Genomic DNA, 12,445 nt, shown 5'->3' with positions numbered 1-12,445 from the left:
TTCCGTGTGTTTTTGTGAAAATTGGTTTAGTAATTTTATTGATATGCTACCCGTACCATCTGAGTGTCCTTTGGTATTACTTTCGGGTAATGTAACACAGGAACCCTGGGAAGTGACTGTAGCACTGCGCTCTAAACACTTCCGAGTGACCAGGATCAAGGTCTCGTTGGGCCTAGACTTGATTCAAGTCCCGTTCGTTTTCGGAAGATCCCTAGGCATACCCGCCGTCGTAAATGTAGCTATTGCGGAACAGGTTGGGGAATGCAGAGCAACACTTTGGCACGGGATTGGGACTTGAGTCAAGTCTACGTTGGGCCTGACCCTTTTCTGGGTCAGTACAAACCAGAATGTGCGTCAACATATCCAGAAATGGTTCAAACTAAACCCAAAGTCCAAAAGTCCCATGTTTTTACTCAGAGGATCCGTGACCCATCCGGATCATTTTGGGGTCAGGTATGACCCGGAGGCTGATTAAAAATGGGATTGTCTTCGGATTATTTGCGTCAAATTTACAATTTGACATATATTCTGAGTCATTTTTTTTGTTTACCCATGTATGGGTCAGGCACCGGATAAGCGTCAATTTTGACTCGGCTGTTTTTAGAGTGAAGGCAGCTTGGTAGAAAGACGGGGCCGTTCTGGTAGGGGTAGAATGAGAAATAACATGGGTTGAGTTCAAAACAGGCCACTTATTTTTGTAAACGGCCATAATATTGTTTATCACTGAATGTGTTGTTCGTTTGCGGTAGGCCTACAGTATAAAGTATGATACATCTAATGACTTTATCATGAAACTGTGGAAAATGTAAGAAGTATTGACTGACCGCAGCATCAAAGGTCGGAAAACACTTGATACAAGCAAGAGCAAAGCTTGCTCTATGATACAAGCTGTTAGTGTTGTAATGTGTTACGTGACACTTTGACTGTTGAAACTATTGTGAGTTATGAGAAATTGATAACTCGTTGTGTATAATTTAAGGCATGTCATTATAATCTATGAGGGTCCCACTTATTTCAATGACAACTATTTCATGGTCAACCCCAACTTTGCCAAACCCTACCTTACATGGCCCCATATAACAAGCCCAACTATCGACGAGAACAGATGGGGCAGTAGGGCAGATGGGGTAAATCATTGGGCCAATAAGTACATTTGATGATACGAGCAGGGTTAGTTCATGGGAAGAATGTTAGAAGAATATTAAGAATTTGCTCCATGGTGTGTAGTTTTGAATCATTTGAGATAATAGGTGGTACAGTGTCTGTTTTCAAATTCAAGATGGCTGCCATTGCTCCTTGTTCTACATACTAGTATTTTTCAAAAGGATCGGATCTGTAAAGGCCGGATAACAAATCCTTTTCATGACATAAAAGTAAACTACCTGAGTGTCAAATTACATGCCTGTATCATTAAAGGCACAATGATTACCAACCTGCCAAGCTTGACTCTAGCGGGCTAAGGATCTGGCCTTGAGTCAAAGATTGGAACAACCGTATAACTTACTGTGTGATTGGAACTTATTTTGCAAAACCCCCAAAACAAATCTTTTTCACATAAAAAAACGCTGGAGGTCTGGCACACACCACGGGTACAGTTTTTCTGACTCTGGGGCCTATTCAGTGATCAGGCTTTTACACGAGTGAGACTACTTGCCATTGTTTACTGGTGCCCCTTCACTCTAACATTCCGGGTGGAAATTGACCTTGATCCGGGTCCCATGTGGCCTGACCCAGGGTCAATATGAGTCAGTTTGACCCGGAATCTATGTCAAAATGACCCCCGAAACGGTACTGACGCAGAATCAGTTAAAATCCTAAGTTGTTAATCACTTTCAAGGTCAGCTTGATCCTAAAAAAGGCCGAGCCCCGGGGATCCAGAATATAGGTCAGTTCTAAGGTTTTAGAGAGTAGGCCCAGGCTTTGTTGATCTCTCTCTCTTGTATATGCACACAAAGTGCGACGAGTAAGGCAAGTATAATGCGAATGAATCTAGTCTCAACATGGCCTCGTGGCATCCAGGGCCTAATTTTCATAGAGCTGCTTAGCACAAAAAAATTGCTAAGTGTGAAATTTCTTCCTTGATAAAAACAGAATTACCAACCAAAATTACCATTTGTTGCATTTAGCGTGTTACTGGTATTCATCTGTTGTTTGCTTATCCTGAAAATCACGTAGGAATTTGGTTGGTAATCCTGTTTTTGTTTTTTTTTTCAAGGAAGAAATTTCATGCTAAGCAAATTATGGTGCTTATCAGCTCTATGAAATTGGGCCCATGTATACAGAAACCGTTTAGTGGCAGCGATGTTTATTGTTACAGGAGTTTGGTATTTCTCGAATGGACATTATTTTTGTATGTGTTAACGTCTGTTGTATCAAATTTTTCGTGCACTTTAGTTCTGTGGTGAACGCTGCTCGCCGACAGTGTGATTTAAACTTAATTAAGAGGATCCACAAATTGCATGACAGAGAGCCCAGCCATTTGATCAAAATCGTTGGTATTATTGTTCAAATTGGGGTAGTTCATATTACACGGGATATATTTGGGTAAGAATATGAGCCGACTCACTGCGTATGATTAGCCTACTGGCCTAAACCCCAGTTGTCGTTTTAGATTATTGTTATACTCGATAATGGTGAAATAAATGTATGTCAACATTATGCGTTTACCATTGTAGGAATATATAATTACAGTAAATTTAACCTTGTACTACTCTTTAAATATTGCATAATAACTTAAGATACAAGATGTAAATGTTGTGCATTTATGATATTAATGTTTACTTAGATCGTTTGCTGTAGTCCAATTCATTGGTATTTTTATGCTGTACATAATATTATGAAGCGCCTGTCATTATTTATTGGTGTAAATAAACAAAATAAATAACATATTTTATATTATCGTTTTATGGACAACAAACACTACCAGCGTGCTTGGCTAGAAGTAGAAAATGACGAGGATTTCACGAGAATTGGAAATTGTTACATGAGAAGAACAAATAATAATGACCATTGTTAATACTTTATTTAAAGACATGAATCAGATTTGTCCATAGAGGGCGCTATTACATTGTTGTACGACTGATACTCTATGAATGTAGTAATGAAAAAAATAAACTTAAATCATTAAACCAACGAGAATTTGTCACGTGGTGTATTTCTTATTTTCATGGCGCTTTATCTGATTGCAGAGGATACACAGCGAGCACCGACGATAATTCGTGACTGAATGCCGGCGTTTTTATATGGGGGTGTGAATTTAAAAAACAAATGTTTAAAAGGGAATGCGGGTTGCAACGAGTTCTTCCATGGCCGTTTAGAACCGGCAGGGTCTTACGACAACGACCCTGCAATCCCCGGTTTAAAGTTGTACAGTCTTTTTTAAAGCTTTGGTTGTTGTTGTTTAGTATCCCAAGTAATTCTTCGTCGCTGTGACCTCGTACATTCTTTGGCTAGTCGGGCGGGCAAGATACTGCACTGGTTATAAGGTGACATTAATTGTGTCATAATCTCCAGATAAATCCAAGAGTTATGAAAGCTGGACAAGTTTTGAGATGTGCCCCCTTTCGTCATATTAACAGTTAATGAGAATTGGACAGTGCAATCTCCATAAAATAAAAGATTTACTTCAATTAGGCTGTCATGCCTGCAGGAAGTCCAGGCTCGGTGGCTCTTTTTGAAAACATGCGCGATGTCACAGGTCACATTGTCTATTGTGTGTATTAATCAGTCAACTTTCAGATTGAAGTGTCCTTTTTATTGTTTTGAAAATGCCTAGTATAAAATTAAATGTTGTGTAAATGATGTGTATGATGTTTTGTGATCTTGTTTTAATGATTTATTTCTTTGCGTAGAGGCCTGTATTTTGAATGTTTGAAGAAACATTTTCGTTTATATAATTTAGTTAAGTTGTAAATCCTTGGTATACGTAGATTCTTCATTTTTTTTCTAATAACAGACTCCCGCTCTAAGTCGAGTCGGTCAGAAGAGTAGGGTTGTTTTTACTACATGTATCATTTTCTTATAATTATTGAAAGTTTGTAAAATATTATTTTTTCTGAATGCGCCGTATTTTTGACCGCGTGAGGGCGCTCTCAAAATTTTTTCTATCACTTCCGGGGGTTTAATGCGACTATCGTCTGCTCGCGTGCTCTCTGTGTACAGTTTTAACATCGGCTGGCGTTCTATCATCACTATGACACTTTCAGGGGTAGTATTTGAAGCAGCCTTCATGCATACTCTTTGTTTGTGGAGAACATGGTATTGTAGACCATGCAGTTGCTAGCGTGAATGGGATTGTGTCTGAACTTTGCGTGTGACAAGAACACATCCCACCCAGAACCAACGTAGTGAGCTGAATAACTATACTGCAGTGGGTCATCAAGTTGTGCACCTGGGCTGTCTTTTTGTCTCAGAATTTTATAGACGGAAAGTGGCAAGACTCCTCACCACGTCAGGCTGCCGTCCCGATCCCAGCAGGTAAGTTTCAAATTTCTAACCGGTCACACACCAGTCCAGTAAAAACTATACCGCACACAGTAAAAGTGATGACACTACCCCTCGCAGCCCCACTTTCTATATTGGCCATAATCTACAATTCTCTAAAAGCATTAGCCAACAATCCCCACATTGTGCAGAACCAGCTCATAATTTTTATGTGTTTACCACAACCGTCTATTAAAGGGACACACCGGCTCACCATTTACGCAATTTAGGGTGTAGAATCATAAATATCGCTTTTATAGATGGTTGATACGGATCAGGCAAATCCTTCGACGATGGAGGTAGACCTTCGTGCTTCGACGTACATCCAAAGATCGTCACGAAGAACACAAATAAACTAACCCAGAATATGATGGGACAATGACAAGTAAATAAACCTTTCACGGCACCAATAAACTAGGCCTACACGTGGAGTTACGTGCTCCCGACGTGCCAGGGCCCAATTTCATAATGCCTTCTAGTGGCACAACAATTTGCTTAGCACAAAATAGTAGGCCTATTGCATAGCAGAAACTGATTACCAGTCAAATTTTAAGTAAATTTGAAAACTTGTGGCTGGTGCCCGACTAAATTTTTAAATAGTAAAGAAATGTTGTAAGCAATATTCTCTGCTAAACAGATGAAACTGATAAAACTGAAACTGTTTTTCAAGGTAATTTTTTTTTTTATCTCGGGGGGGAAGGGAATCTTAAAGGATTCAAAAGCGTCCTTGTGAGAATGTATTTTGAAACGTAAGCGTAGCTGCAAATCTTGAAACGTAAGCCTAGCTTGACTCGGGATTGAAAGCACCTTTTGATTATACTATAGCGTAACTGGAACTTATACGTATATTGGATTGTATACGCATAGCTGCGTAGCTTGGAACGGAACCATATTTTTCAGAACGTAACCATATTTTTGGAACGTAAGCATATCTTGGACATAAACGTAGCTGCGTATGGAACGTAAGCATAACTTGACTCAGGATTCAAAGCATACCTTTTGTTATTATAGCGTAACTTGAAGGAACGTAATCAAAACTTGGAATGTAAACGTAGCTTGAGTAGCTGTGTAGCTTAGAACGTAACCTTATCTTTTGGAACGTAAGCATATCTTGGAACGTAAGCGTAGCTGGGTTTCTTGGAACATAAACGTAGCTGCGTATGGAACGTAAGCGTAACTTGACGCAGGATTGAAAGCGTACCGTTTGTAATTATAGCGTAACTTGAAGGAACGTAAGCAAAACTTGGAATGTAAGCGTATCTTGGAACCTAAGCATATCTTGGAAGGTAAGCGTAGCTGGGTATCTTGGAACGTAAACGTAGCTGCGTATGGAACGAAAGCGTAGCTTGACTCGGGGTTGAAAATATACCTGTTGATATTATAGCGTAATATAAGCGTAGCTGAGTATCTACGTAGCTTGGAACGTAACCAAATCAAGGGCGTCGAATGGGGGGGGGGGAGCGGGGGGATATGTCCTCCCCCACTTTTTAGACTGGGGGACAGCATATCAGATGCCCCCCCCCCCCCACTTTTTGATTGACTGTTTCATTAGAAATATGGCATAAAATGTTAAAATATACACCACACATGACATGTTTCAAACGATCAAGTATTACAACTTACGTAAGCGACCGTTGAATTTCGCCTGCTATAGGCCTACCTTAGGTCTTCAAATGTGTAAATTAAAAACAAAAACAAGGCGCTAACAATCAAAATATGTTGTCAAAAAAAAAGTAAAGACGTGACACCCCCCCCCCCCCTCGTAATAAACCCTTTGCTTTGCTCTGCTAAACTTTTACAAACACGGGATATAACAATAACGATAAACAAGGGGGGGGGTATGAATCCAGGGTTAGATTTCGCAAACCAAGATTAGATTTGGTTTGTCGATAAAGTCGATAATGTATTTTTTCTGATTGGCAGTGATTGTGACATCACTTTGCTTAGCAGTTAAGATCAATTCGCACTTGAGCTCAATCTTGGCTCTTTGTGAATTCTGTGTGCGTAGATAAACAATTCCAGATACAATGACTGCTAGTGTTAAAGCAACTGACACGTTATATCGTTTTGAAAATGTCATTTTTGGATAATGATTTTGAAATGAAGAAGTCAGGCCATCTTTGTTTCATTTATACTAGGCATATCATTGAAACGATTATAAAATCCACAACTAAGACACAATTATGAACAGCCTTATAGTGTAAAAGGTAGGCCTACATTGATTTAAAATGAATTAACAAGGGAAGACAAATAAAACTCTTTTAAAGTCTTTAAAAATGTATTCGACCGTATTGTGAGTGATAAATGAAATAAATTATCTTACGATAGGGCCTTAGAAATGAGCTTTTTTTTCTGGCCAATCCGCTGCGCGTAAAAAAAACTTGAAGCGTTTCATGCTTTAAAAGATTTATTCGTATTATGAGTGATAAATTAAAATTTCAAACAAAATATCTTACAATAGGGCCTTCGCAATGAGCTTCTTCTTTGGCCAATCCGCCGCACGCAAACAAAAAAACATATTTAAGCGGGTTTTTTGGGGGGCTGAATGACGTCAGTGCAAAGGTTTGTGCGAAAACCTCAACTTTGAAATTAAAAGATCATGAAAGACTGAATGCATTTTATATTCATGCCGTTTATTATAACCCCTTTTACTCGCCTCCTGGTCAAACAAAAAATAGTGAGCAAGTGTAACACAGAAATTAAATGTAAAAGAAATGGTATGGGGTACCAATAATGTAAGGTTTTTATTAAAGACTTGCTCGCCCGGCCTCCTCACTTTTCAGTAGCGATCGACACCCTTGAACCAAATAATACCTCAACAATCTCAAAAATAACACTTCATTCACAGAATAAAAAAAAAAAAAATTGTTACAAAATAATGCTTTGAGGGAATTTTGTTTTATCATTATTTTTGTTTCAACCTTTTACAAAATTATTATTAACGTCTATATTATTCACCTGTTCATTTTACGATCGGGGGCTCCGTTTTTTTTCTCTCCTTATTTTCTTCTTCATAAAACATTTTTTAAGCTACTCACACAATAACACTGTCAATATAGCAAAATGCGGTAGTCCTACGTTTTGACATCATCAATCTTTTTTAATTACCTGAAAACTCTTAACAAAACAGAGCATTATATTAGATCATAAGAAATAACGGAATCGACACGAGGTGTACCGACTGACAAACCCACAATTACAAACACGTACTTTAATGTCTGGCTCCCAACCCCTCCCAAGCTCACGGCGAGACCCGCAAGCTGGGAGTTCATATAGCGCCCTGGGATGGGTTACACCTCCAGCATCCCCCACGAGACACGGCATGCCCCGGGCGCGCTTACGTTCCGATGTGGGGCCATATTATAACAAGCTACACGGACTCTTTAGATGCGAATCTTACGTTAGATTTTTCACTGTTACATGTATTTACATTTTGTAGGGATAATTTGAATGCATGATCTTTTTTGTCAATAATTACTCGTTAATAATTTTGTAAAACAAAAAGATTTAAATTTGGTTTGGTAAGTTACTTTTAGACGGCTGGAAGTAAAACTATCCCGGAAGGTTACGTGATTGTTTGTACCACTTTTTGGTTAGAAAAATCACGCGACCTTCGTTTTCGTCTTAAAATGCTCAAAAACGGCTAAATTTGATGATTTTTCTTAGGGACTATTCTTCTTCATTTCTGGAAGACCGTTGAATTTATATCAATAGTCTATTTTTGTAGCCCAAATAGCCCAATTCAGCCGGTGTGTCCCTTTAACCATTCACTCAGTTAATACTTCTTTTATGTATTCAACAGATCCTTTACTTAAAGGCACTGGACACTATTGGTAATGACTCAAAATAATTATTAGCATAAAACCTTACTTGGTGACGAGTATTGGGGAGAGGTTGATGGTATAAAACATTGTGAGAAACGGCCCCCTCTGAAGTGCCATAGTTTTCGAGAAAGAAGTAATTTTCCACGAATTTGATTTCGAGACCTCAGATTTAGAACTTGAGGTCTCAAAATCAACCATCTAAACGCACACAACTTCGTGTGACAAGGGCGTTTTCTTCTTTCATTATTATCTCGCAAGTTTGATGACCGATTGAGCTCAAATTTTCACGGGTTAGTTATTTTATGCATATGTTGAGATACACCAACTATGAAGGCTAGTCTTTGACAATTACCAATTGTGTCCACTGCCTTGTATAATATAATAATAAGACTTGTAATACTCATGTATTATCGACCCTGCTGGGTGTTTAAGGCGCAGCCAATATTCCTGTATTTTTTGTTTATTAGAACAATTGGAGAAAAAAAAAAAAAAAAAAAAAAAAAAACCAACATTGGACAACAGTCAACTTTTTAAATAATGGTTCACACAGCACAAACAACATTGCGTTTTCTTCACTTTCATTTATTCACCCTGCTTTGGTTCAACATCACTTGATAATACACTGAAGTATCCAGAATTCCACTGAAATATTAATTTGTAGTCTTGGATAGTTGGGCCAAAAACTGCGTAATGGAACGTTTTATTTTGAGACAATGAGATAGTCCTTGTAAAAATATTCATATGAATTTATTGATGGACTTGTATTTTCACCAGGCCTAATAAAACAAATCAGGTACTATAAGTGTAATCCCATCATTACCAAAAACAATGTTCTTGATTCTTTACAAAATATCCCTAAGAGTGGTCAGGTTAACGCCTCTTCCTGATATTAACATGATTTTTGGAATAGTTTGGAGGGCATCTGAATGAGAAAGTGTCCATTGAATGGATGGATCCTCAAGAAGCAGGTTAATACACCTGTTGTGGCCTTCCCATGGTGCTCTTGATGTAAAGAGAGCGTACATTCTGCCAGTTCTTCTTCAGGAGAGACACAAGGAAGTTGATACCCAGAGCGATGTTGCTGACCAGGTCGTCATCGGACATGGAGACATTACCGATGGCAACGGCAAGGCACAAGACCTATAGAGGGGGTAACAGAATCAGTCGATTTATATAGGTGAAGGGTTTACATAGTGATACAATTATTGGGTCGACTCATATTGTAGTGCAGGATTTACAAATTTGCATCAACAATAATGAATATCTTTCAACGTGTTCTTTCAGTTTGAACAAATTTGTTCCTTCAATTTTATGAATCAATGCTAACGGAAAGTCAGGAACTACGCCAGGCCAAACAGCCTCTGCCATGGCCTTTGCCTTGATTCAGCTTAGAATGTTCTAATAGTTCAAATTTTCCAACAGAAGTACCCTCTGTTCAGTACATACTTGGCCTTGCTGTCAAGAATTGACTGGCAAAGTTTGCATATTCCAAAATGTTAAGCTTCTTCACATGGTTCTTTCAGCATACCTTCTTCATCTGGAACTTGATGGTTGCCTTTACTTCCTCCACCTTGGTGACCAGTTGGTCAGAGTGGGTGACCAGCGTGGGGAATTTGCCGGCCTTGTTGAGCCCAGGACCAAGAAGACGAGGGATCTGCTTGATGAGTGCCTCGGAGGCCAGAAAAGCGTCATACTTCTTGGCTGTCAACAAAAAATGAAACGGTTAATCAATTACCTTTCATTTTCTAGAGAAAATAGAGACCTTACATCAACCACATTCTGTTTGACAACAAGTTTTATTAATATTTGCACTTTTGTTGATTCTTCAACATACAACTCGACAGGAAAAAAAGAGGAAACTGCTGTGAATGGAAATGTTTGTCAACCTTTTATACTGTAAGTGGGCATTAGTTGATCAGCTAAAAAGTTACTGTGTGGGCCATTGATAACTCCAGAGACTCCTAACGGCAACGCAAGATAGGGAGACAGACCAGATTTCTGATAAATGTGGAAGTCAGGAATACAAGTTACCTAGTTTCTTGACGAGCTTCTTGTTCTTGTTCAGTTTCTTCAGAGCCTCTGTGTCCATGCAAGGAATGTTGTTGGCCTTGGCTTCATCACAATGCTGCTGATCTCCCAAGACGCATACTTTGTACTTGGGACGAGGGATGGACCTCAACCTAAACAAAACAAATCATTATCAAGTTAGGAGACCAGAGTAGGATTTCTGTTCTAACTTCATCTTCCTGCCAAATACCCAAATGATTTAAATTGTTGTTTGCCACATTTACTTAGCCTTTAACAAATAATCTCATATTCTGTTGCATTAAGCAGAGTGCCTAGAAAACATTCAAGGAGATTTAAGGTTCACCCAGGTTCAGAAGTGAGAATAAAGTACTGGAGTTGAACTCACTAAAATGCGATAATGGCAAGTACGGACCGTCAGAACAAGTACTTAATAAGTCAGAGCAATAATTTTTAGCAGATCTCAGAGTAGATAAAAAGTGTTTTCAACATGATTTTTATGGTAATACATGCAATACTTCATACTCATCATTGATCTTGCAAGTTGCAGCATTGAAAAACAAAAGTCACTAGCGACATCAAATGTGCAAAAGATGGCTATTTCTGAACTAAAAAACGATGATGCAATTAGTTCATTGATTTGTAATCCCCAAAAAACAAAACGAGTTCAGTCACAAGAAAGCTGGAAATTAACTTAGTTTCTTACTTCAACTGAAGTTTTAAGTCTGTCTCAATTAATACATCACTTTTTCGGCATTTAACTGCCTCCCCAGTTCTTTTTAAAGACCCTGGGTTTGGGTCTTGGTGAGGTGGGGCTTCGCTCGTTTTAATTTTCGACAGCGAACTGTCTCCCCAGTTGTTTTAAGACCCTGGGTGGAGGTCTGGTTAGAAGAGTCATACTGATTTCTCAGCATGACCCCGAACTCTCTGATCGTGACGTCAAACGCAGCAAATTCAGATGAGTTGATGGGTCAAAGGTCAGTGTAGAACGCCATACTTGACAGTGCCGGAGAAACGCTTGTCCTTCTGTGGATCGTAGTTCTTCAGGTTGATCTGCAGCTCAACGGTCTCGAGGAAACCTCTCTTGCTGGCCTTGCTCCCTTTGACGACTTTGTCAACAGCCTCGTAAAGGGCCTCGCGTGTCACTTTACTGTAAAAATAAAACAAAAAACATAAGTGTACTGTGAGTGTGATCAAAATCGAGTACACAAATATAAGCCGAGTTTACACTTCACCTGAGAATCTGTCCACAGTTTTCAAAATACGATTGTGGTGCAAGGAAATTGCTTTCAAAAATATGAACTTGGCTAAATGCCTTCAAAGTTCAACTTCTTTTTGAAGATGTAGGCTGTACCAAATTTATAGGGGATTTCCGAGCTATATTTCATCATCCCATAAGGAATGGATGCAATTTCTATTTCCAATAATAATAATTCATGTCAAAAATATTTGGGGCAGTGGAGTTTTTATTTTGCTTTTTTGGAAGCAGTTACTAATTTTTCGGTGTAGACCCTATTTTATATACACGGAAAATCATAGCAAATCGCCGAAACACGGGGAAGACAGTCCGACACGATTTCCGTATCCCTTTTTACCCATTTCTATCAATAGTAATATCTTATTTCCAGTCCTACCAAAGAAGATAAGTAGACTAGGCAGACACGTAGTACGCAGCTAACGGTATGGCATGTGTGTGAAGAATAACGAGAAAAACCAAGCCAACACGAAAGCTTCACAGATGAACATTATTGTCTTCCAAACATTTAACAAAATACATTTTAGCATTAATAACACAAACAAACTATTATCTCAATAAATATATACTTTTATGGAAGTATTTAGGCAATATGAAGAGGATTAGAGCAGATTTAAATGACATAAATTTTAGTAACCTCATGATGGATGATTAAGATCTTGCGCAAAAGACCGAGTACGAAAGGCTCTGTCAACAATATTATTATTCTGTGCATTAATTGTTTTAGAAAGATTTAAAACTAAGTCAAATTATTTTATTTCATAAATTATTTTCTCAATAGTTATTTTAAATATTGCGAATTAACGATTCATTTTATTAAATAAAAGCACGTTTTTATTTAAGTAAAACTAATTGTAGA

General features: G+C 38.4%; 1 protein-coding gene across 1 annotated transcript; it reads right to left on the bottom strand.

Moving 5' to 3' along the window:
- Nucleotides 1-8,867: 8,867 nt before the first annotated feature.
- Nucleotides 8,868-12,275, bottom strand: LOC117291446 (60S ribosomal protein L10a-like). Its single transcript, XM_033773134.1, has 5 exons — nucleotides 12,224-12,275; nucleotides 11,329-11,481; nucleotides 10,338-10,486; nucleotides 9,835-10,007; nucleotides 8,868-9,446 (listed from the first exon to the last, which is right to left on the bottom strand). The coding sequence occupies exons 1-5, from the start codon at nucleotides 12,226-12,228 to the stop codon at nucleotides 9,276-9,278; spliced, it is 651 nt and encodes a 216-aa protein (XP_033629025.1). The 5' UTR covers nucleotides 12,229-12,275; the 3' UTR covers nucleotides 8,868-9,275.
- Nucleotides 12,276-12,445: the final 170 nt, after the last annotated feature.

This window comes from Asterias rubens, chromosome 6 (genome assembly GCF_902459465.1).
Source record: "Asterias rubens chromosome 6, eAstRub1.3, whole genome shotgun sequence".
NCBI classification, from domain to species: domain Eukaryota; kingdom Metazoa; phylum Echinodermata; class Asteroidea; order Forcipulatida; family Asteriidae; genus Asterias; species Asterias rubens.
This window is presented reverse-complemented; position numbering and strand designations above follow the sequence as displayed.

Coding starts and splice junctions, on each gene's coding strand:
- LOC117291446 (XM_033773134.1), bottom strand. Junction 10,008..10,337: donor GAAGCTCGTCAAGAAACTAG/GTAACTTGTATT, acceptor TTTTGTTGACAG/CCAAGAAGTATGACGCTTTT. Junction 9,447..9,834: donor TCAAGTTCCAGATGAAGAAG/GTATGCTGAAAG, acceptor CCCCCTCTATAG/GTCTTGTGCCTTGCCGTTGC.